The sequence below is a fragment of the Vitis vinifera genome, chromosome 9 (assembly GCF_030704535.1).
Source record: "Vitis vinifera cultivar Pinot Noir 40024 chromosome 9, ASM3070453v1".
Classification (NCBI taxonomy): Eukaryota; Viridiplantae; Streptophyta; class Magnoliopsida; order Vitales; family Vitaceae; genus Vitis; species Vitis vinifera.
In genome coordinates this window covers 9,559,917-9,586,004 of record NC_081813.1, presented here as the reverse complement: position 1 = coordinate 9,586,004, position 26,088 = coordinate 9,559,917, and the positions used below count along the sequence as shown (strand labels likewise).

Sequence of the window (26,088 nt, the reverse complement as noted above, 5' to 3'; positions counted from 1 at the left end):
CAACAATTACAGCGTCAATGGAGTCGTCAGCATCCCAATCATCAGCATCAATGTCATCCATCGGCGTTGCGATCGTCCATCAGGTTCAGCGCAAGCCTACTGGCTGGAGGTGTCAAAGGTGAGGGTTTGAGGGAGGCTCCTAGATAGGGCAAAGGGTGGTTGGGCGTGGGGCAGAAAGGGTTAAGGCTTGCAAAGGGAGATTTTTACCAAGACGAAACAACATTGTTTCGATGCAAAATGCATCAACGTCGTTTTGGAGTTAAAAAAGAGAGGAAAAAAAAACAATGAACTCTTCGGTTCATGGGAAACCGCCCAGTTCACCAGTTTGATCGCTGATTTTGCCAGTTCAGAAGCGATTCAATAGCCAAACGGTTCAATAGAGTGTGAACCAAACCAATTTGATCACCAATCGACAGTTAGATGAGCAGTCCAATCCGATTTTTAAAACACTAATAAATACTATGCAAAAAATATATATTTCTTTTAGTCATAAAAAAGGGAAAAAACCCATAACCAAAAGTTATGAAAAATTTATAAAATCTCCATAACTAGAACTTATATGAGAAATTACAAAGTTATAAAAACATAGCCAAAAGATATGCATGTAATTCCTAATTCATTTTAATTATATTGTATAATCAAAAGTTTTACAAAACAAAATTGTCTAACCGAAGCTATATAATGAATATTTTATAGTATAAAGTTATATGTAAATTTTCATATTTTTGTTGTGACAAAATTATTCATAGCTAAAAGCTATTAAGATCACCCAAGGGAATACTTTGTCTATTGAGAATACCTCTTGCTACTAACTTCCATCAATAGTGATCCAATCTAGAGGGAATATACAACCACCTTAAGGCCTCACCCATAAGTTAAAGTCACTACAAATTATGACACAAGCTTAGTATCCTCTCAAGGTTGAGAGTTTATACAATATAGCACCTTAGTGAGATTGATCGATCATGACTACCTAATAGTCAATGTGTCATGATTCACCAAAGGTCCTATCCAATGTATAACCATACAATCTAATGCACTCACTAAGGGAACCTCATCCCAATCACCAAAACTAGTCATCCCTCTAATTAGGAGGTAGCACTATAACCTTAAATGGATTGCCCAAGTCCATGAACCAACAATGAATTAATCTTCTACTTATAAAAAACCCATGACTTAGATTTTTCATTCTATTTCTTATACACCCAAGTCATGTACAATGCAAGATATGTCACGTTAGAATGCTCATAAGGTATAATGTATGAAATAGGATAGATAAATTAGGAAATAGGAATCGTATTAATAAATAATAAATCCAAAATTGTTACATCAATGTCATACTTCTTAAGACTATCCTAACACTAAATAGGACATTTTCTTTGTTGTAAGGATGATGAGTAGATATCAATCCAATCTAGGACTAGAGCATTGGAAAATAGTCAAACATATATTCAAGTATCTTATGAAAATGGGGGATTATATGTTAGTATACCATAGTGATGAGTTATTACCCATTAGGTATACAAATTCAAACTTTCAATTTGATAAGGACTCTCATAGGTCTACCTCTAACTTTCTTTTTTCTATAGGTGGTGCAATTTGTTAGGATAAAGCCCTTAAAAGTATGATATAATATAATAAACTTTTGAATTTTATTATTTATTAATAAATTTTTAGTTCACTTTTATCCATCCTCATTCCATGCATTATACCTTGTAAGTATTCTAATGTGCATCTCTTATAGTGTACGTGACTTGGGTGTATTAAGAGTTGCACGAAAGATACAAGTCATGGATTCCTTACAAATCGATGACTTGTTCACAACCAGTTCACAAGCCTAGGCAACCTATTAGAGATTATAGTGCACTACCTCATAATTAGAGAAATGGTTAATCTTTGCTATTAGGATGGGTTTCCCATGATGAGAGCACTAGTCTGTATAATTACACATTGGAAAAGACCTACAATGAGTCATGTCATATGGTTATCAAGCTATCATGAATTCACAAAGCTACTACATTGTGTTATCTCTCAACCTTGAGAGAATACTAAGTATATGCTAAAGTTAGTAATGGACTTGACCAACGAGTGAGATTGTAAGTTGATCATATATTCTCTATGGATTGTGTTATTGTTGATTAAAATTAGTACCAATAGGTGTTTTCAATAAAAGCATCATGATATCTCATGGGGTTTAAACAGAGTATCCTCTTAGGTGATTCTAAGAAAGTGTATTCATGTGAACTATAATCATAATAGTTTCTTAAGCGGAACTTGACATAAGCTCTTAGAAAACTAAAATATGTCAATTGAACATATAATAGGAGAATCTATAACTTAATGATACTAGAGTTAGTTTTAAAAGGTTTATAGTTTTCACCTTGTTAAACTATGGGCATAAGTTCATTGGAAAACTGAGCACAATGGATAATAGGTCACAAACCCGAACACTTAATGTCTCATTGTTATTTACATATGGTACTAGAATGTAATTGATTTTCTATAGTGGGATGTTGAATCAACTTTAGAATTGAATTCTAAGGGAGTCAATACTATCCTATGGGTTCCAATGGTCTCCGCTCAAGCTCATATACTTTGATGGCACAATTTATAAGGGTTAGATTAGCTCTAGGTTCACTTTTGTACATAAGAGCATTTTGGTAATTATGCAATGCACAGGGGTAAGTGAACAAAGTCATTAGAAACTACAAAGCATATGAAGATTTGAAAATGATCTTCATTCTTTAATCAAACGGAAATTACATTTTAAATAGACTTAAGTTGAACAAGAGCTTACAACAAATTCTAAAACCTACTCCTAATATATTTGTATTTTAGTTTCTATCAAGTAACTTGCTTTATTTGAATTTAAAAACAAAAGATAAAAAATAAACTGACAACTCCTAATCTAGATAAATGAAAATAACAACCTAGAAAATTAAATAAAACATATTGACTTATTCAAATTCTTCCTAAAAACTAGATCTTATGTGCCAACACTCCCTCTCAAGCTTGGCCATAAATGTCAATGAGCCCAAGTTTGCCTACTAAGTACTCAAACATTGGTCTTGAGAGACCTTTGGTGAGTATGTCTGCAACTTGTTGGTCTGTAGGAATGTACTACATGTTGATTATTCTTTTTTATAGTTTTTCAATAATAAAGTGTTTATCCACCTCCACATGTTTGGTTCTATCATGATGGACTAGATTGTGTGCTATGTTGATTGTAACCTTGTTGTCGCAATAAAACTACATAGAGAACTCACAACCGATCTTCAACTCTTCTAGCAACCGTTTTAACCAAATTGCTTCACCAATACATTGAGCCATGACTTTGTATTCAACTTCAACACTGTTATTTGCTACTATAGACTACTTTTTGTTGCACCAAGTCACTAAATTCCCCTAAAGACGTGTGCAATACTCAAATGTTGATTTCTTATCATTGACGGATCTTGTCTAATCTACATCTGTAAAAATTTTCATTTTTTTGTTTCCTTCTTTACCAAAAAATAATCCTTTCATCTAAGTTTTCTTAAAATACCTCAATATTCGATAAACAAAATCGAAGTGTGTTTGGCATGGTGAATGCATGTATTGGCTTACAACACTTATTGCAAAGGCAATGTTAAGTCTTATGTGTGAAAGGTATATTAGTTTTCCCACAAGTCGTTGGCATCTTCCTTTATCAACCATATCTCTCTCAATCATTTTTTTTTTTTTTTTTTTTTGCCTCCTTGTTCAATAAGATTCTCTATTGATTTATAGTTGAGCATACCTGTCTCTTCTAACAAATCTAGTGTGACATAGAAATATCATTCTGATTTCCTACGACTTCCATTCCCAAAATGTATCTCAAAGTTCTAAGATCTTTAATCTCAAACTCTATTGCCATCAATCTTTTAATTTTCTCCATTTCTTCAAAGTTGTGTCCAATAAGTATTATATCATCTACATATGCTATTGGGACTATGATTTTTCCATCTGATGAGTGTTTAACAAATAACATGTGATCATTTTTCCCTTACGAGTACTCATGGCTCTTAATCACCTTCGAAAATCTATCAAACTAGGTGCTCGAAGACTGTTTTAGCCCATATAGTGATTTATTTAACTTGCACACCATTCTGTCTTTCTTATCTTCTTTAAAGTCATGTGGGAGACTCATATATACTTGTTGGTGTGAAACTCATATATACTTGTTGGTGTGAAACCTTTTGCAACCAGTTGTGTTTTGTATATTTCAATCAACCCATCTGGTTTGAATTTGATAATAAATATCCATTTACATCTTACTACACTCTTGTCTTGTGGTAGTTTCACCAAACGCCATGTGTCATTCTTCTTAAGTGCTCTCATTTCTTCAAGGACTACATTTTTCCATTCAAGAAATAGCTAAGGCTTCTTCTATTGACTCGGGAATATTAACACTAGATAGATTTGTGGTAAATGCACGAAATGATAGAGACAAGTTATCATATGACACAAATTTAGAAATCGAATGTTTTGTACATGATCTAACACATTTCCTATGGACAATTGGCATATCTAGTGTTTCAAAAATGTTTTCGAGATTACCTAAAGATGAGAGATTAGTTCCTAGCATAAGTTCGAATTCTAGATAGTGCATAGAGTTCATGAGCAACTTGTTTCCTTGAGAGTGAACATAGAGCTCTTATTGATTAGGAAGATTGAGATCTCTCCCTATTTCATGGACCAGTATTGCTTATGTTTGTTACGGCATATTCTTGAATGGTGGTATAGTTTTGGATGGGGTGAGCTCAAGTGTGATAGGTGTACGTAGTAGCAATAGTCTCGGTCTCAAATGGAGTAAACTTGAGACCCACCATCAGTAGAACCCCCTATTTTTTTAGACCTACCTTCAGTTCAGCCTCTTACCTCTTTAAACCCACCATTAGTACAACCCTCTACCTCTTCAGACCCACCATTAATGCAACCCCCTGCTTATTCAAACCCACTATCAGTACAACCACCTACCTCTTCAGACCCAATTTCAGTGCCTGCTATCCCATATGTCAATCTCCTTTCATTGCACTTAGATGTTTCCTTATCTACTCCACTAGGACTTAAGTTTAGGACATTAGTTCTACCATCACCAGAGTCATCTATATTTGTCCCTATACCTATGCAGATTGACACATCTACTCAGCTAGATTAACCCCCAGCCATTTTGAGGGGTAGGTAGGGCCTACGTCGACCTAGATTGTTACCTCCACCACCACCTCTATTTCCAGCTCCATCTCCATCACATACAGATGTTCTTCATGTGTCACATGCAGTACCTGCTACAATTAGAGAAGAGCAACCAAAAAGAAAGAGAGTACCAGTTACACATAGGTTCTCTCCTTGTGGAGGCATATGGGATTATATGTTTTTTTTCCACTATATAAATGTTTACTGGGTATTTTTGTGACTTTGATTAAACTACTAAAAGTTATATTTTGTAGTAGACTTTTTCTAATTAATTTCATTAACTAATTTTGTCAAAAAAATCTATATAAGGCAACTACGGCTTAAGAGTATACTATTATTTCGATAAAGATAATTTTTTCATAATATAAATAAATTAATATCTTAAAAAATAAAAAATTAAATATCTTAAATTAATAAATTATACAATTTTATATATTATTTATATGTTATATAAATTTATTATTTTAAGATTATTAATTTATTAATAAATAAAATATTCATTTATAATATCTTGTATTTATCAATTTATGTTTGTTGAAGTAATACTAAATTCATAAGTTTAAATATAAATAATTTAATATTAAAGTATATATTTTTAATTGAATAATAAATTGTAATTTAATAGTTTTAAATTAAATTTGAAAGTAAAAAAAAAAAACTGAAATCTCAATTGGCAATTGCGGCTTAAGAGCATATTACTATTTCGATAAAGATAAATTTGTCATAATATAAATAAATTAATATCTTAAAAAACAACAAATTAAATATCTTAAATTAATAAATTATACAATTTTATATATTATTTATATGTTATATAAATTTATTATTTTAAAATTATCAATTTATTAATAAATAAAACATTTATTTATAATATTTTCTATTTATCAATTTATGTTTGTTGAATTAATACTAGATTCTTAAATTTAAATATAAATAATTTGTTATTAAAGTATATTTTTAAAATATCAATAATAAATTATAATTTAATAATTTTTAATTAAATTTTAAATTTAAACAAAAATTAACTAAAGTCTCAATCGGAAATTGCGGTTTTAGTTCAAAAATGAAGTCTCAGTTGTCAATTGAGGTTTTAGTTCAAAAATGAAGTTTCAGTTGTCAATTGAGGTTTCAGTTCAAAAATAAAGTCTCAATTGACAACTGCGATTTCAATTCAAAAACAGAAGCCTCAATTGATAACTACGGCTTTAGTTTAAAAATAAAGTCTTAATTATTAATTGAGGTTTTAATTAAAATTATAAAAAATATATATATATTTATGACATGACTCTACGTGACAATAAAAAAGTCAATTTAAACATAAGTTTCATAAATAAGTTATATTCTATTTTTTTTTTTTTTTTAAATAAATGGACCATTTTGACCTAAAACTCAGCAAATAATGTGTAACCGACACATTTATGACATGCAGCTGTCCGAGTGCAAGCCATTTGAGTGTCAAATCCTAATCGGGTGCCATGCTACCTGGGTGAAACACTTAGGCGTAACCAACCGGCTAGCTGCTGGTTCTATTGCCCACAGCAACTACCAACTCCAACAATTGTGAGGATTGTATGAAGAATCAAATTGTCTTGTCATTCCTAGATGATGCATGTAGAGTTTTGGAATAGCTAGGTACCATGAAGATAACCTAACCATGATGAACAGTAGAGCTGAGCAAGTTTCATAGGTAGTTGGACAACTGGGTTGAAAGAGATGAGATTGGGAATATTAGCAAAGAAATTGGCTTGATCATAACAGAAGTAATGGTCGAGCCCTTAGAGGTGTTTTAGCCATAGATTCAGAGAAGTAAATAAAGAAAAAGCAATTGGTAGTCACGTTCATGATATAGAATTTATGTTAGAGAAAAATGCAACATCCTACCTCAAAGTCATTCATCTATTAATTATCTTATCTTATCTTATTAGGTTAAAAGGTGATTTAGGAGCCACGTCTTTTTCTTTATTATGGGTATAGAGGGTCTAAATTATTGCAGTATGATGGAAGCCATGTCATGTAAAGCTCCATTGACTCAGCCTTTTGAATTTGGAAATCTTCCTACTTATATTTAATGATATTATAAGGGCAAGTTGGACTCCAAACTTCTACGGAGTTGACTAGAAAATACTTCATGCGGGCGCAAAGACTTTTAGCCTATAAACTCCGAAGTGAAGTCATAATCTTACACTCTGTCAAACAAATGCTTCGATACAAAGTTAATTAGCACCAAGGAGGCCCATGGTAGCCTTGGAAGTATTGCAGTAATTAGGATTTAGGGGTGTAAAAAGATGTGGTTTAGTTGGTTTTTAGAGGAAAAATTAATCGAGTTGATATGCTTAGTTTATACTTAAATCAAAATCGAACTAACCTTTTAATATTTGAAAAAGTCAAACTAAAGATCGATATAATTTGGTTTTATTTATTTATCTAATGTAAGTTAATTTATGTGTTAAGTCTAATTTATTTTTAAAAGTAACTTGGTTTGAAGTTAAAAATAATATTATTTGTCAAATTTATAGCTCAAAATATAATAAATGTATTTAAAAATTAGTTTAATCATAAACAAATGATAATGAATTACTTTGATGGAGTCTATAAAATATACATAATGATGAAAATTTAGAAGAAAAAAAAATATCAAACATTAATGTTATGTTTGATTCCTAAAAAGTACTAAGAAAAGAAAAAAAAATATTAAGAAAAATAATTTTTTCCCAGTAAAAAATATAAAAAAAATCAAATATAATTAAAAATTTTCAGAAATATATATATATTTATTTAAATTATTTAATTTTTATATAATAAAGGCAAATAAGTAAAATGAATTTGAAGAAATATATAAAAATAATTTATTGAGACTAAATTTATTTTTTATTTTCCTTCATTTTTTATTCTCTTCTACTTTTCCTCTTTATTTTCTTTCTTTTATATTTTCTCTCAAATTTTATAGAAACCAAACATAACCTAAAAGACTATAAACCACTAGAGGTCAAAGTCTTAAAATGCCAGTTTGATTTGTTTTTATTGACTATGAGACAAGAAAACTAAAAACCGAATCAATCAAATCAATTTTTAAAAACTAAAATCAAATGACCTTCATGGTTGTTGAAAACTAAATCTATTTGATCAGGTCCGATTGAATTGGATCGATTCTATTGATTTTTATAAAAAAAAATTTAGTTACACCCGTGATTGTAACCTAATTGTAAACCTATTGCCTCAAATTATTCACATTTGTTGTGATTTAAAAGGGTTTGATACTAGAAGCTTTGAATGATTAAAAGCAAAAGCAAAAACAAAAACCAAAAATTCTAATTATGATTATTTTACTCATTCTAAAACAAAACAAGAAATACATGAAAAGTTCAGACTATATGACTAATTCTAAAGAATTAACAATCATTTGACTAAGATTTTGGAAAACTTTCAAAGAGTTGATACCGAAACAAAGACCGGAGTTAAAAATTTTGAAAACAATGGTCTCACCTTAATTAAACCATTAGCCATTGCGATTAGGGTGATGACCACCAAGCTTGAGCTTCAAATATTTGAAATTTGGAATGGTTGAGATTTTTGACCAAATATAGAATGTTTTTAAAATATGACCTTTAAAAACTATTTTCAAATTTATAATAGTTTGTGAGGCATAAAATAAAATAAAAAATTAGAAAAAAAAATATTTAAACTTAAATCTTAAGGTTTGAACTATCAATTTTTATACATATTTTATTAAAGAAAATTAGAAAAATATTTATAAAAAAAAAAAAAGAATCATTTGCAAGGGAATGAAAGACCCAATTCTATGACTAAATCAATGTGTTGATTCTGCATTTAAGTTACACAAGTTGGTGCAAGAAGGGCACTCAAATTATTAGGGTTGGACCCAATGACCTTGGAAGTCAAGAAACCAAGCTTGGTTGAATGTGAAAGGTGAAGGGTAGAAGCTTAAAAAAGGGCATGGACTTTGACCAATCAGCCATCCATGTGTACCTTGCCCTTCATTATTTAGAGTGCTCAATTTCACATCCCTCCATGCTTTCCCACCATGTGAGGGAACCTTCCTATATTCCAATACCTCCCATGCACATGCATCAAATTGAATCATCATATCATTTATACAATAAACCACTACCTACCAACTACATATTTTGTAGTTGCAAATTAAATCCCAATGACTGCAAATCATAGTTGAATGGGGTGTTTGAGTCTTACATTTGAAAGAAAGTAGGGTGGAAAATAATAGGATGGAAGAAATTTTTAAAAGTGAAAAACAAATTTTCAAAGTTGTTTTCTTTGTACTATTATAAAAGGTTTCTTTTTCTATTGTCAACATAAAATTGGTTTTAGAGTACGTTTGGTAGTGATTTTAGAAAATATTTTTAATATTTTTAACATTTAAATGATAAAATTTTTCAAGTATTAAAAATATTGGAAGTATTTCCTAAAATCATTACAAAACGGGTTTTTAATCTTAAAATTAAATGTGTATAAATTTATCTAAAATTTGAATATAAATCAATATAAAATGTATTTTAGAACTTCAAATTTTAAATAAAGGGTTAAGAATGTGTTCCACGGTATTTTTACTCAAAATATTTTTAATGAAAATATTTTTTACTCAAAATATTTTTAAGATAATCACTTATCAAAAGTACATTTAATAATTTTATGAAGCGCTTTTAATACTTGAAAGATAAAAATTTTCGAGTATTAAAAATGTTGGAAGTGATTTTTAAAATCACTGCCAAACACACTTCAAGTGTTTCCAAACACACTTCAACAAGTGTTTCTCCAAAAAGTATTAGAAGTGATATTTTAATATTACAAGTGATTTTTTATTTTTTAAAAAGTTTTTATAAATTTTACAAAAAAATATACTTTTTTTTCAAAAACTGTTTTTTAAACTAAAAACAATTTTTTAAGTTAAAAACACATTTTAAGCTAAAAACATTTTTTAGAATTATTACCGAACAAAGTATAAGATTTTTATATCTTTTATATTTAAACAAAATCTTCAAACTTTAAAAATGTAGGAATGTTTTAAAACATTAAACCAAGCAACTTTCTTAAGGTGTGATTTTATTTTTCTTATTTGTAAAAATAATTAAATAAAAAAATTAATATATTCAAATATATAAAAAAAACACTTTTGCTTAAACCAAAAAAATTGTTTTCTATTGCTAAAATTGGGAGTACTATTGAACTTTTAGGGAGATGATTTGAGTTATTTGGTCAAAATTCAACTAATGAAACTGAATTTTCTATATCTGATTTAGAAAAGAAAAAAAAAATCAATGGAAAAACCATCCAGGTGTTTCTTTTGACATAGAATTTGAGTTAATGAAAAGTAGTAACCAGACAAGAAATTTTTAGAGCATGGCCACGTGGCATACTTTTCAACCATGAACCGCCAACCAGAGTCAAGAAAATATTAAATTAACTATGGAAAACCCACATCTAATCACACAAAATAATATCATTTTTTATCCCTAAAAAATTCAAAAAAAAAATCATAAAATAAGAAACACGTGTAACCAAAGAATGGAAAACTGATACGCATGGAGCCCACGAAGATTGTTAAAAAAGAGAGTGTTTGAATGGGTTGATATGGCTTTTATTAACGACAGAACACGTATGAAAGGGACTCTGAATTATTTTATGTATCGTGAACGAATAGGCGGTTAGGCATTTGACCCAGTCACTTTAGTGTAGTGAGTTGTCAAAAATGTGGGTCCCAAAGGAAAGGATTTTGGAGAGGTGGTGGTGGTGGTGGTCTGATGCCGACATTTGAAGATTGCATTGCTGCTGGCTTGCTGGGGTTGGTTGAATGGAGACTAGTAGTAGGTCGGTTGTGGGGAAGAGGAGTCTGTTAAGGAAGCTTCAGCCTGATATTATTACAGAAGCTTCGGTTGTGGTCTCTGGTCTCTGGCCTGTGGTGGGGGCGCCATTTCAGCTCCTTCTTTATTTCTGTGGTTGCTATTAATTTGGTCCAACGCCTCTACTTTTCTGCAGCACAGACCATAAGAAAGGTAGAGAACTAAGAAACAGAAAGAGAAAAGGAAAGGAAGAACGAAAGTATTCCCTTCACACCCCCTCTCTCATGGAAGCATTATTCTTCGCTGAATACGGCATCACGTGCAGCTCACATGATTATTTTTTTTCCTTTTTTTTTTTTTTTTTTTTAATCTTGTAAAAGTATTTCATTAAAACTTCAAATTTGGGCTTGCAATTTAGAAAATAAATTTAAGCTTATTTCAATTATTACGAAATAACAAAAATAAGTAATAAGAAACAAATCAGAATAAGAACACACAGATTTATTCATATCCCAAAAAATTCTCATAATTTTAGTTTCACCGTATATACCGTACTACAAGCTTTTCAAGTTTAACAAAAAAAATAAATTGGATTACCTAACTCTAACACCAATAAAAATATTTCTAAAAAATAGAAATCATTGCTAATTTTTCTATAATCACTCTCAAACAAGATTTTAATTATTTTAAATAAGAGAAAAAAAAAAGTAATTTTAAATATGTAGATATATTCAATTTTTTATTTTACAAATTATAGGATTTGTAGACAACGGTTAAATATGGTGTAGGAATTTTTTTTTAAAAAAAATGCAAGAGTAAGAAATAGGAGAAAAATTGAAATTAAAAATTAAATCAAAATAAAAATATATATTTAAAAACAAATAAATTATTTTTATATACTACTGAAAACTTATTTCAAAATAATTTGAAAATATGTAAATTTTTAATTAAATTTAATTATATTTATATTTTTTATAATAAAATTAAATATAAAAAAAATTAAATCAATCTTCTTTTACTTGAAAATATTCACCATCGGGAACAAGGTAATTCAAATCCATCAAGATTCACTCAATTATTAGTATGTTTGGCAGTTATTTTAAAAAGTATTTTTAGGGTAAAAATACTTTTAAAGAAAAATCAAATATTTGACAAAATTCATAAAATATTTTTTTTTAAATGAAAAATTACTTATAGGTGATCCTCTCAAAAATACTTGTAAAGAAAATATTTTTACTAAAACTCCTTTAAATAGAAACAATCTCACACACTTTAATTATTAAGTAGTGTCAAATGCACTCTAAATTCAATTAGTTTAAAGTGGTATTCAATTTTTTTTACTTAATTCTAAATAGAACTTAATACTAATTAGTATTTAATAACATTAAGTATTAAGTTGTTTGGTCTTTTATTTTTTTATTTCTATCAAATATTAATTTAAAAAAAAATCTATAGGTTCATGCCAATTATGATGATTGGTTTTTAGTATTTAAAAAAGGTCAAATATTTTGATGGTATTTGTTTTTTTTTTACTTTATTCTAAATATAACTAAAAAGTAAATAGTGTTTAATAATGTTAAGTATTAGATTATTTGTTTTTGTAATATTTTGTTTATATTAAGTATTAAAAAGTAAATAAAAATCAATATATTACTTTCTTCATTTAGAAAAAGTAAAATATTTTCATGGTTATTTTTTTTATTTAGAAAAAAGTAAATATTTTAACTTTTCCTATTCGATCTAAAATTTATAATAAGTCATGAAAAAAAAAATATTTTCAACAAAACAATTTTTTTTTAAAAAAAACATCATTTTCAACTTTTTCTACTCAATTAAAAAATTTAAGTAATAAGTCTAAAAAAAATAAATCATTAGAAATTTAAAATTAAGTTATTTTTAACCAAAAATTTAAAAAACAAACAATACCTAAATTTAATTCAACTATAAATAAATCAATTATAAATAAATTTACTCCATATTATATTCTTAAATTCATTTTAATAAGATTTACACATTAATTTTAATCATCATTTTAATAATTTACACACAACTTGTACAATATAAACGATTTTTAAATTCAATTCCGCTAGAATTAGCTTCACATCAATGGTGAATGGTGAACCAATTGGCTTCACTCAACACGACAAGGACAGAAATCTCAAACGCTCGGCCAAACGCAATCAAAATAGAATCCAAATCCGTATTTGGATAAGATCAAGAGCCGCATCCAAACAAGCAGTGAGGAACAAAGTGAGTGACACCTGTAATGAAACCTGGGCAAACAGCCGTGTGGGAGAGTTTTCTTGGCCGGCACCAAGTCAGAAGAGGTCAACCGTGAGCGGAAAATTCTCAGAAAAGTCCAAAGGTGACATGTTCGGTCCACAAACTCCACAACACCTGGCACCACGTGTCCCTTCTTGCCGCTCATTACCCGCTGCTGTACAAACTTCCAAATCTCCACAAACTGCCTCCTAAACTAATAAATTATTAAAAATATTTAATAAAACTTATTATCTCGAAGAAACAAATATTAGCGAAGATATTAAGGATGGGTATATTTAAGTATGACATGAATGGACAACAATGGCCACCATGTTTAGTGATTAGAACACCCTGCCATTTACTTTTGCTAATATATATTCAATTTAAATATGTTAAAATTCATTATTAAAAAAATTCTAATTATTTTATTTTAATTTTTATTTAATTGATTAATAAAAGTATAAAACCAACATTATAATTTCTTAACAAGTCTTTTTTATATCATTCATATGATAATTAAATATAAAAAAATCATATATGTATCTTCATTTATTTAATATTATTAAATATATTTGAATTAAATAAATTATAATTTTAATATTAAATATATCATCATTTATCTCATTAATCCTATTTTAAAAATTACTATCACTTCACTTTTAAATTTTTTATATTTATTCTTTTAATTTTGAATCTCTTTATTTTAAAATATTAAAAATATAAATTTATTTAAAAAATACTAAAATATAAAATAAATAAAAATGAAGTTCTAATATTTAATAAATTAAAATTAATTTGATTAGATAAATAATAAATTGTATATTAAGACTCATATATCCTTACTTACCATATTTTTCTCTTTAATTATACCTATGTCAATTACACTTATAAATAGACTTTAATATATGTATTTTTACCATATTTTACCTAGAAAACTCATGAGACTTGGTGAGCTAACTAACATGCATATGGTTTGAAACTCCACTATTTATGAAATCTAAATTTGTTGAAACAAGAAGTCAATACATTGAATTCATCATAATTTCTACAATAATTGATTCGATATTGATTTGAGTTCACCAAATCTTAGGTGTCAAACTAAATAAAAGCTCTTAGAGATGGCGTGTAAGCGCAAGTTCATTGTATTTTCTCATTTTAATAGAAATGATATGACATGTAAGCATGTGAACATGGTGATTTCCTTTTTCTCGTCTTGTTGAACCTCTCACTTTAATCATTCAACCTAATTAGTTTTGGCGTGCTTATCATTTATGGGGTTTGATTCATAATTGACATACATCAAATCCATCTTAATCCTTCACAGTATTGATGCTAACTTATTAAGTATATTACTATCACGATCTTTTGTCAAATATAACACTTTTAAGTACCTAAGATCATCGAGACACAACTATTTTAGAAGAATTTTAATTTTTACTTAACAAAAGTAAAAGTAAAAGAAATCATCTTCCATGATCATAGCCATTTTCAATGGCCAACAATTAATTGGAGACATATAACTTGTATGGATAATACGACAAAAAAAAAAAGTATTGACACAATTGTAGTTGAAAACCAAATATAGCAAGCATCTAGTCACATGTTAGGAAGAAACAATTTTGGTAATGTATTATTAAGTTCCAAGACATGTGACATTTTATTATTAGTCAAGCTAGAGTAATAATTCTCGTGTATAGAACACATTAATGTTTTAAAACAAGTATCAATATATTAAATTGTTATTAAAAATAAAAAATAATATCTTTAGAAATTTCATTTATATTATATATGTAAAAAATTTTCCTTTACTTAGGACCCGTTGGATAACTCTTATCCGTAATATTTTATGTTCCCCAAAACAAAATAAAAAATAATTATATAAACATGTAAAACGATTAAAAATAAAACATTAGATATAAAATATATTTTTAAAAATATTAAAAATAAGTTAAAAACATTTTACGTTTTCAAATAGACTTTTTTTTATATAAAACATCAAAGAACGGTTTTTTAAAACTATTTTAAAAAACAATTACCAAACATGTCCTTAATTTTCATTGAATCATTGCATCAAAGTTAAAATAAAATTTAGAATCAAAATAGGTAAGTCTAAGATGAGTCTAACATAAGTTCGTGAATGACTTGGTTTCAAATAGTTAAGGGTTAATTTCGTTTACAATTTTTTAAGATTTTGACTAAATGCATTTAGTCCCATTTGCTTGAAATTTCAACATGTCTCCTCAATCCTTCTCATTTTGTATTTTCACTCACCCCGTTGCTAATTCAAAATAAGAAAGGTGTTTGATGAATTTTCAAACCATTAAGGGTTAATTGTATTTATCTAAAATTTCAAGAAAAGTGAGTGAAATTAAGCTAATAGTTAATCATATGAAATTTCTTAAAAAATGTGAGAAGTCTTTTCCTTTAAAAATGATCCTCATTAATTTTTGTGAATAAAATTTTCAATAAGATCTATTATTATTTAAAAAAAATTATTCTATTATAAAATAAGAAAAAAAAAAACATATTTTAAAATTAAATGAGAATAAAAGTATTTCACAATGCAAGGAAATTTCTATATTCTATTTATTATATTAAAAAAATATCCCATATATTTCTTGATATTCCCATCCCTTAAAAACACCATCAAATAAAAAATATACATTTAAATTAATTTTAAAAAATGGAAAAAAATGCCAATAATTCAAAATATAAAAGAATTTTTAATATATATATATATATAATAAAATAAAAAATGGAAGTGAACCGTTGGCTCAACCTTGAAAGAAGGTATCATTGAAAAGGCCAATCATGATGTGGTAGAATAAATAATAATTTGACAAAATTACAAAAGTAATAGTAGATAAGAGTGTGCCCCATGTCACTTTCATTATTATGTGGGAACTTTTTTCTTGGTTGTAATACTTTTATCATTCACTTTAAAAAGAAGATATGAAATTAATTTGTTTTACAAAAGAGAAAAAGGGTTACTAAAGAAAAATTCCATATCTTCTATTTTTGTTTGCCAAATATCTTATGACTTAATTTTCCCTATTCATATTTTGTTATTATCAAATTTCAAAATTTTAATTTAATGATATACTTTATATGACCGTTAAAAAATATTTTATAAATTAAGGTATTAATTTTTTCCCATTTTAAATTTAAAAATATTGGATGCATCCAAACAAGCACTTATGCTTCCAATTTTCCTTATTTAGTTACATAATATATTTCACAAAAACATACCTTGGCTATATTTGGTTCTTGCAAAGTGTCAAAGAAATAAAAAAAATATTTTAAAGTAAATGATTTTCTTATATTTAATTTTAATATGAAAAATATGAAATAAAATAAAATATAATTAAAATTAATTATAAATTTATATATTTTTAATTTATTTAATTTTTATACAGAACAAAAAAAAATAAGTAAAATGAATTTGAAATATTATATAAAACAATTTAATGATTTTAAATATTTTTTTAAATTTCTTTTATTTTTTATTTCTTTCAACTTTTACTCTTTATTTTCTTTTCTTCACATTTTTTTTCCTCATTTTTTGAGAATCAAACATAACAAAAAGGAATTACAATTATAGAATGTTGATACCATTTGATAAAAGGAGTATTCAAAATAAAAAATAAGCACCTTATACCTAAGAAAGATAATAAAAATAAATGTAATTATTTAATTAAAAAATGTGTTCTATAATAAATTAAATTGTACCATGGCTTAAAAAAGAAAAGAAAAGAAAAGAAATTAAATTGGTGGCTTGGGCATCACGCAGGGAAGGCAAAATCATTACGGCTCATAATAATAGCTTTCAAAAAACAATGCATTAATTCAAACATGAACCCGATTCTAGTTTTCTTTACTAAAAAAAAGTTCTATTATCACTTTTATTTTTATTTTTATTTTTATCTTCTTCGACCCATTTATACCTTTGACAATGATTCTCGGAAGTATTTTTACCTTGAAAATGTTTTTTTTTTTTTTAAATTAGAACCTATTTGACAATTGTTATAAAAAATAATTTTATATTCTTTGTAATAAAAAACTAAAAAATATTTTATAATAACATTTTTATTAATATTTTTAATTAATAATAAAAAATAGGGTATTTAAAAAACCATATTTTAATTATTTTTCTATTATTTACACTTGTTTCTTAAGAATTATTTAAAAAAATAATTATTCAAACATATAAAATGATTAAAAATAATACATATGATATAAAAAATAATTTTAAAATATATTTAAAACTATTTAAAATAGGTTTAAAATATTAGGTTTTCGAATAAACTTTTATTATACAAAAAGAACAATTTTAGAAAACTATTGTGAAAAACTATTTTACAAATTTAAAAAAAACACTTTTAAAAATCTAAAAAATAATTTATAATAATTTAAAATATTTTTTTTAAAAAAATCATTTGATACATGATTTTCCTAAAAACACTTCCAAACACCTTTTTTTTTTTTTTTACGATAATTTATTATGTAATCAAAACTTTTATTTAATTTAGAAATAAAATTATAATGGTTATATTTGTTTAAAGAGAGTAATTCATAAAGCACATTTTCTTTTTTTAACAATTTAAGAAAATTTCACCATTCAAATTAAGAAGTCCAATTTTTTTTTCTATAAAAATCTAATTATTACCATGTCTATTTTTTTTCCCTTTTATTCTATCTTCGTTTATTTTATTTTAATTTATGAAGAAATCATGTTGTGATCAAGGCTTTTTAACACTTTTAGCCTTTTAGGCATGTTTTGTATTTAAATTTTAAAAATTAATTCCTAAAATACATTTTTAAAGTTATATTGGAAAAATAAAAATATGGTCCTTCACCGCTTCCGGCGTTGCTGATTGGCGCATTAATTTATTTCAAAATTTTTAAGCGTGACAGACGGACTTTCCAGACAAGATTAATTTCAGGGGAGAATTACTTTTAGATTTGGAGGGTGGTTTCGTCCCACCACTATATAAAAAGGCGGTGGAATATTCCATATCTGACAACAATGAATGGCGTCTTAGTAATTTCCGGGAAAAAAAACCATGGCTTAAATATTAAATCTCTATACGTGGCAACTGCGGAGGGTCCCCAAGATCTTCTGACGTATAGCGCCGGTTTCGGCGCTCAAGGCTTTCGAAACACCCTCTAAGTCCATTCTCATTCTTTCGCGTGTGAACTAGAAACTCCTGATGCGGAAGGTTATAAATTATAATTTATATGTCATGGATCTTTATTTTACGTGATGCCACGCTTCAATGATCGCGTGGGTGTCTGGGTCGAAAACAGCCCATAGCTTTTTTACGGGCCTTTGAAACCGGTGGACCCGAAAGTGAAACCCTAACCACGTCGCGGTTGCACCCAACCACTAAGGAGCCCTTGAAAATCCTGTTAATTACGATTCTGCCATGGTTTTCAAATCCTATATAAAGCCTTCTTCAGTCGCGCAACGTTTGGGAAACTGGAGGCCCAAACAGCCCTTTCAATAAATATTCTCTCTCTAGATTCTTCCCCCCTTTTTGCCCTCTACATTCTTTCTTTCTCTCTCTACTGATATGACAATGGCGAACTCTTCAAGAAGCAGATCAAGAGGACCCAATCTCCAGAGATCGTTATCTCCATCTGCTGGACGCTTCTGCTCTTCCTCGATCTCCTCTACTTCAGCTTTCTATTCTCGCTCCTCTGATTTTTTTAAGCGATCCTCTTCGCCCACTCGTGTTAACCTATACCGCGGTGTCTCGTCCTCTCCGTCACCGTCCGTACGGTTTTCAATCGAACCCCAGACATCTCCTAGACGGTCGATTTCGGTGTCGCCGCGGGACCAAGTGGTGAGGAAGCAGAACACTGGGAGCAGTCGTCAGAAGCGGACGTGCCTATGTTCCCCTACGACGCATCCGGGCTCGTTTCGTTGTAGTATGCACAAGAACGCGAACACCGGCGCCGGCTCCGGCTCTGGAGGCGCGTACCAGTCGAATCGGTTGAATGCTCGGAGATCGGCGATGACGAACTCGCTGGTGAGGATTGGGGGAGTGGAAGGGGACTTGGTGAAGAGAGCGTTGTCGGCGTTGATTCGGCCGTCGTCACATCAACAGCGGCGGAGAGCGGCGTTTGAGCCGAGACTTAGTCGGCTATCGATCATGTCCATGGCCGGTTCCGACGATCTTTGAACGTCGGAGACCTTTTTTTTTTTTTTTTAATTTTGTATAGAATTTCTTTGAGAGGTTTTCCAACGACGTCGAGGAAGCGAGTTGCCAGTGCAGAGCGACTCACTGGGTTGACTCAATACGTAGAACTTCTGCTTCTTTTCCTCTTTAAAGAAACATCTCCGATTGTACATGTTTGCAGCCTTTGAGAGCTATTGAAGATTGCTATTCATTGCATACTTTTATTCTTTGTTTGACATCAGAAATTTCAGAAGGAAGAAATATGATTTGAGATCGATTTGTGAATTATCCGGTAATTTTCAAATCGATAACCATAATTTGTATGGCTTGGTGCGTGATTTTTGGATTTGTTTAATTTTGAGTAATTTTAATTTTAATTTATTATGGGGAATGGAGCTTTCCCCGCAAAGAATTGGTATGTTCTTGGAAATTATGGAAATATCATTTTCTTTTTTCACAATTTATAAATTTATAAATTTACAATAAGAAAATGACATTTTAATTTTTAAGACATTAATAACAAGATGCTCATCCTTGCCCTTCCTCTTCTCCATTGCATTGTATATCTGCCATTTGTGCTAGCCTCGTTTGTTAAAAAAATTCCACCTTTTTTTCCTTTCTTACTCGCTCCTCTTTTGGTAACAAAGTACCTTTCAAATATAAATTAAATTAAAAATTTTAAAATATTTTAAGAAAATAATTTTGAAAAGAATATTTTTTTCTATATGAATTTATTAATTTAATTAAAAATTATTTTTAATGACTTAAAATATATTTAATAATAATTTAAAAAAATATTTCTATCATTTCTAATACTTAAAATTTTTTATTTTTTAAATATTAAAAATATTAAAAATACTTTTTAAAATTATTGCATCCTACGAGAATTAACTCTCGTCAAATTTGCTTATCAATATGTATTCTCAAAGTTGGAACATGGGTGGGTTTGACGAGTTAGGAGGCTAAGCAATCCCTACTCCTAGTTATAGCTGGAAATTTTCAAACCACTAAAATCTTAGACAACTTGGGTTCTTAAAAGTTTCCATATATCAAACAAAAGGACTTGGAATGAAATCTCATGATATCCGTTTCTTTTGTCAAAATTTAAATTTTCATACAACATTAAATTAAATTAGAGAGTGTTTAATAAATCAATTTAATGACTTACTAATATATAATAATTTAATTTAAGTTATTAAATAAAATAAACATATTTGATAAAATAATTTAATATTATAAATTAAAGTTAAATTAAATTAAAATAATTAACTTATTCTTAGTATCAATTTTTTATACCTCATTTGCCGATTTCTAGTAATAGTATATTTTGCAACTATATAATAAATATTTTTTTTTATTATTATTAGATCAAAACTTAGTTAATCTTGATTTTAATGATTACTAAATAAGGTTTAGTATTGATAATTATTTTTTATGTGTGATTAGAAAAGAAGATTTTCAAATAAGCAAACAAAAAGATATATTAAGCCTTAAGAGGAGATAAAAAACGAGAAGACTTCAAAGAGAGGGCATTTCAAGTTTAACTTTTAAGTTTTTTTGTAAGGTTGTTAGTACACTTGCACCCAATTCCCCTAAGTTCGCCCAAGTGTTAAATTGATTTTATATTTTCATAAATTGAATAAAAAATTGATATGCAAAAACCTAAATTTTGATTAAATGAAAATCATTTTAAGAGAATTTTCAACTGCTAAGGAGTTCTAGTTAGATTTTTCACAAGGTTTTTTTATCTTAAAAACCTACAAAGACTTTAAATTGATCAGAGCCTCATGATAATTGATTGAGATTAATTGACTATGGGGTTCTTTTGCTCTTCGAAGGTTTAGAAGGTTGTTGCAACTAGTTAAGGGAAAATCACAATTGGTCGTGGACTTGTTGAATCGATTGAACAATGGATAACTCAATAACTTAGTAACTAATTCAACTAATAGGTCAACCAATTGACCTTTTCTCCTTAGAGATCTAGAAGGTTGTTGAGGCAAAGCCTCAACTAGTCGAGGAATGATTGAAACTAGTTGAGCAATGCATAATGGAGTGACTTATTAGCTAATTCAACCAAAAGGTTAAATGGTTTACCTAAAATTGTGTTTAATAATTAGTTTGAACTTCTAACTCTTATTTAAAGACTTCAAACTTCTTGTATTGCTAAGAAAGGAGTATAAAATCATTTTTAAATATTATTTGAGCCTTAAAAGAGTGTATTTGAGTATACCTTGCTTCAAAACTTACATTTCATTTCTCAATCCTAGTTTATTTGTATACAATTGAGCCAAAATTATATATTGGTATCGATTTTCTTTCAATTGTATGTAAGGATTATCAAATGTGGGATCACTTGGGAAGATCAAAAGTGGAGTATCTCTTAAGAGGGTGCTTTCGAACTATAATCCAAAAGGGAGTTAGTTAAAGACTTAAAATTTAAAAGTCTTAGTATAAAAGGTTCCTTAGAACCATAATCCAAGTGTAAAGCTTAAAGGTTTGTGTTGAAAGCCTTATTAGTGGGATCCTCGTTGAGCTTGAGGAGAGTCGATTGACCAAATTATGCCTAAAATCACTATAAAAATTTTGAGTTTGCATTTTTTATATCTATTCTTGATTTACTTTAAACAATTATTTCATTTATTATTATTTGTTATATTATTGCTTAAATTGTTCCTTATATTCATGGTTGTATAATTTATAAAAAAAGATTAACACCTAATTCACTCCCTATTGGGTGATTACGGTACACTGATTAGCAAATAAATCAATAATAATTACGTTATGTATTTATATACTTTAAATATGAATGATTAACAAAAAAAATTATTGGTAAATAGGTCAATATAATGATTTAGAATAAACTTTTAAATTAATTTTACTAAACAACTTTAATCCTTAAACCAAAAATCAAATGATAAGTTTTAAATTAATAATTTAAAAATAATTTAATATAAAGTTAATTTAATAAGTATTATGATTTATTAAACACCCGATAAAGTTCATTTAAGCTAAAGTAAGTTTTTAATTTTACTCTCGTATCTCCTTTATTTTTTCGAGTCCCATTCTTCTTGCACTTATCCTTTCTCAAACCGAGTCTTAATAATTAAAAAGGGATCCACAAAACCCACCCCATTAAGAAGGCTTGGTTGGCTTTATGATAATTACTTTAGCAACAATATGTAGGCCTGCATTCTCCTATGCCACTTACATTTTTTTATTATTTGTTTTGTTGTTTTCTTAGATTTCGTTCTTTAGCAAAAGATATAAAGGAGGCTCCAATTTCAATTTTATTTGTATTTTAATGGAGTCCACCATATCTCATTTCTGCTTTCATAGAGATTTGAAGCAGAGGGCTTTGTGCCAATATGATCAATTATAATAAAATAGAGTTTGTGGCTTATGATGAGTCATGCTTCCTACCAACAAACAATGACCCAAATGACCCGCCAAAGGTTTTTTTAAATCCTACCTTTATTTATTTATTTTTTCTTCTATTGGTTTTTATAAAGCAAGAAGTCAATGCCAAGATTTTGACCAAAAAAAAAAAAGAAAAAGAAAAAAGAAAATCATCAAATCAATCAACTTCTCCTAACTTAAGCTGAATTTGCATTTTTCAAAATTCATTAGTTATGGGATGAAAAATGGGAAAGCTAACATGAAAATATATGGAAAAAATAACCCTAATTTTTTTAAATTAGTATTATTTTTATTTTAAATAATTTAAAATACATGTTTTTTTTAATGAGTCATATAATTATTTTTTAAAATGCCCTTTTTATTTGTTTTGTTATCTACAACAATTTACATGAATGACTTTTATTTGTTATGTCATCAACAACAATTTACGTGAAGGAGTCTGGTTATCCATTGATGTTGATAATATGAAAAGTAAAATGAGTATTATAAGGAATAATTATAAGTTTTATTAAAAAATATATGCATTTCAAATTATTTTTAAATAAATGAAGATAATATTGATTTAAAAAATTTAAGATTCTTTTTTTCCTATATTATCATAATAATTAGTAAGTCAAAACCCATTTTTTCTCATGAAAAATTTAAATTATTAATTTTTTTTTCTTTGGTTTGAAGCAAATCTTACTAAAATTGGATAAATTATCTTTCTTTTCATATTTTTTTTTCCAATTTAAAACTAAGAGTGTGTTGAACGATGTTTTTACTTGAAGTATTTTTAGTGAAAACATTTTCTCTATAAGTATTTTTAAGAAAATTATCTTAAAAATATCTCAAGTGTTTTTCTTAAAAATAGTATGAGTGATTTTCAAACGTTATAAGTAACCCTTTATAGATTTTTATAAGTATTTTAAAACTTTTTTCAAATACCTATTTTTTTCAAAAACAGTTTTTATATTAAAAATGAACTGATTCTAACACTCATTAATTTATCTTATGTTCTTATTTTTTCATTTTTGTTACGCTATCATTTTTTGAAAAAATATATAAACCTAATTTTTCTCCAAGCTAAATGAATTGCATCATACGAGATCATAATTATTTGCTAAATCATTCTTATTTGATTTAATTTAATTAAATCTCATTATATTTTTTCAATTGATTAAATAAAAAGCTAAATCGAATCATGATCCCATCATCTTTTACGTCACTTAATAGAACAAAATAAGCCATTTATAAAAGTACATGAATGTCTAACATTTAAAAATATTCTTAACCCACTATTTTGTTATATTAGAAACTTGTTTTTTTTTTTTTTAAATCAATATATTATAATATTTTTATCAAAATATACATATTGATATATATATATATTTGATAAGAATTCAAAAAAATCTTCCAACCTCATCTCTCCATTTTAAATTGTCTTCAACCATTCATAGAAGGGAATTAAAGTTTGTAACATCAATGCAGCTAATATATATTTCAGAGTGGGGTATAGATGCATGGTTTGGTGCTGACCATTTCCCTAAATCAATGCCCAAAAAGAGAATAAAATTCCTTTGATAATGAAAACATTAATGTATGCATTCATGTCACAGAAGTGGAGACTCCTGTCTAGCTGTGCCACAATTTCATTGTCTTCATTACTGGAAACTGGGCCTGTAGATGTGGTCTCATGTCAACCTGACACAGCCTTCCAAGAATATAAAATCAAGACCACACACCTCTACTCTCTACCTTCCTTGATATTCTAACATTAGCTTTCAACCACAAGCTCTACCTAGAGGGCCTAGACTCATTTAACTTTAGGCTCCAACATGATATGAGTTTAAATATGCTCATTAATCTCGAACCCAAAAGAAATTACATCTACAAAATCTTGATGTAATTGAAAAATTGTAGGTGTCAAAGTAGTTTTTGGTGGGTTGGACATGCCCTAAAAGGAATTTTAGTTAGGGTTCAATTGGGTGGTTCGGTTGCCTAGTCTAATAGTCATACCCCTACTTAAATTATCTGATCAAATTTATATACATCACTAGAGAATCTGCCCCAATTGAGATTTGGTTAGGCCTAGACACTAAAGATCCAAGATCTTAGGCCAAATAGAAAATTTTGATGTTTGTCCATGTCAAGGTGACAAAAATTGACCATCATGGTGATGCCTAAGATGTCAATTTTATGCCCATCTAGAGATCGTGGAATTCACAGTTGCTCCAAATACGATACAACTTAACGGGCACAAATGATTTTTAAGAAGTATTATAAGTGATTTTTTAATTTTTTTAAAGGTAATTTTTTAATTTCATCAAATAATTAATTTTTTTTTAAAAGTACTTTTTATATTATAAGTTTTCTCCATGTCAAAAGGACTCCAATGTCCTAATCTTAGCTCTTAGAACAAATCCCCTAATACATGTCAACTGTGAACTTAATTATCAACCTTGTTACAATATTTCTCAAATTTCAATACAACTAGAAAATGAATAAGCATCAGCATCACCTTCATAATCAGATGAGACAAGACTTTCAATATATTGATAAGCATCAAACCACCCTAGTCTTAAAGAAGTTTCAGTCTCAAAAATCTCCTTGAAAGTTTTAGGTGGTGTTTGTTTTTTGGCTGAATAGAAAAAGCCAAATATTTTGGCTTTTTCTATTCAGCTAAAAGTAACTTTTTGTCATCATTCAATATAATTAAACTGAACTTATTGATAATAAGTTCATTTTAGTTATGTTGGATGATGTCAATATGTTACTTTTAGCTGAATAGAAAAAGTCAAAATATTTGGTTTTTTCTATTAAGCCAAAAAACAAACACCACCTTACTCTTTAAATGATATCTTATCACCTTACCAGGCATATGAAGAACTAGAACTGAATGGTTCTCATTTTCTCCTCTAACAATACATAGTACCGAAAATGAGTAGTAATTGAACTCGTATGGATCAAGGTAGCCTTGTAACATCTTCGGAAATGAAGCCGCGACAGAATCAAGATGAACTCGAAACTTCACAAACCAGGCGGAGTGATCTCTCTCCATCTCATATTTCGATTATAAGGAGTAAGTAGCCAGAAGACTTCTCCAAGTATCTTACCTTTCTCTCATCATACTCATCAGGAAAAGGAGGCATCAACATTTATTGGACCATCTCTTTATTTACATCCAAATACAGCGATGAGGTGACCATGAGGAAACTCCT

General features: G+C 28.2%; 1 protein-coding gene across 1 annotated transcript; it reads left to right on the top strand.

Moving 5' to 3' along the window:
* The first annotated feature begins 18,747 nt into the window (after positions 1-18,747).
* LOC100242170 (uncharacterized) lies at positions 18,748-19,687 on the top strand. The gene has a single exon (XM_002271329.5). It carries the CDS (start codon positions 18,863-18,865, stop codon positions 19,472-19,474), a length of 612 nt encoding a protein of 203 aa, XP_002271365.1. The 5' UTR covers positions 18,748-18,862; the 3' UTR covers positions 19,475-19,687.
* The last annotated feature ends 6,401 nt before the right edge of the window (positions 19,688-26,088 follow it).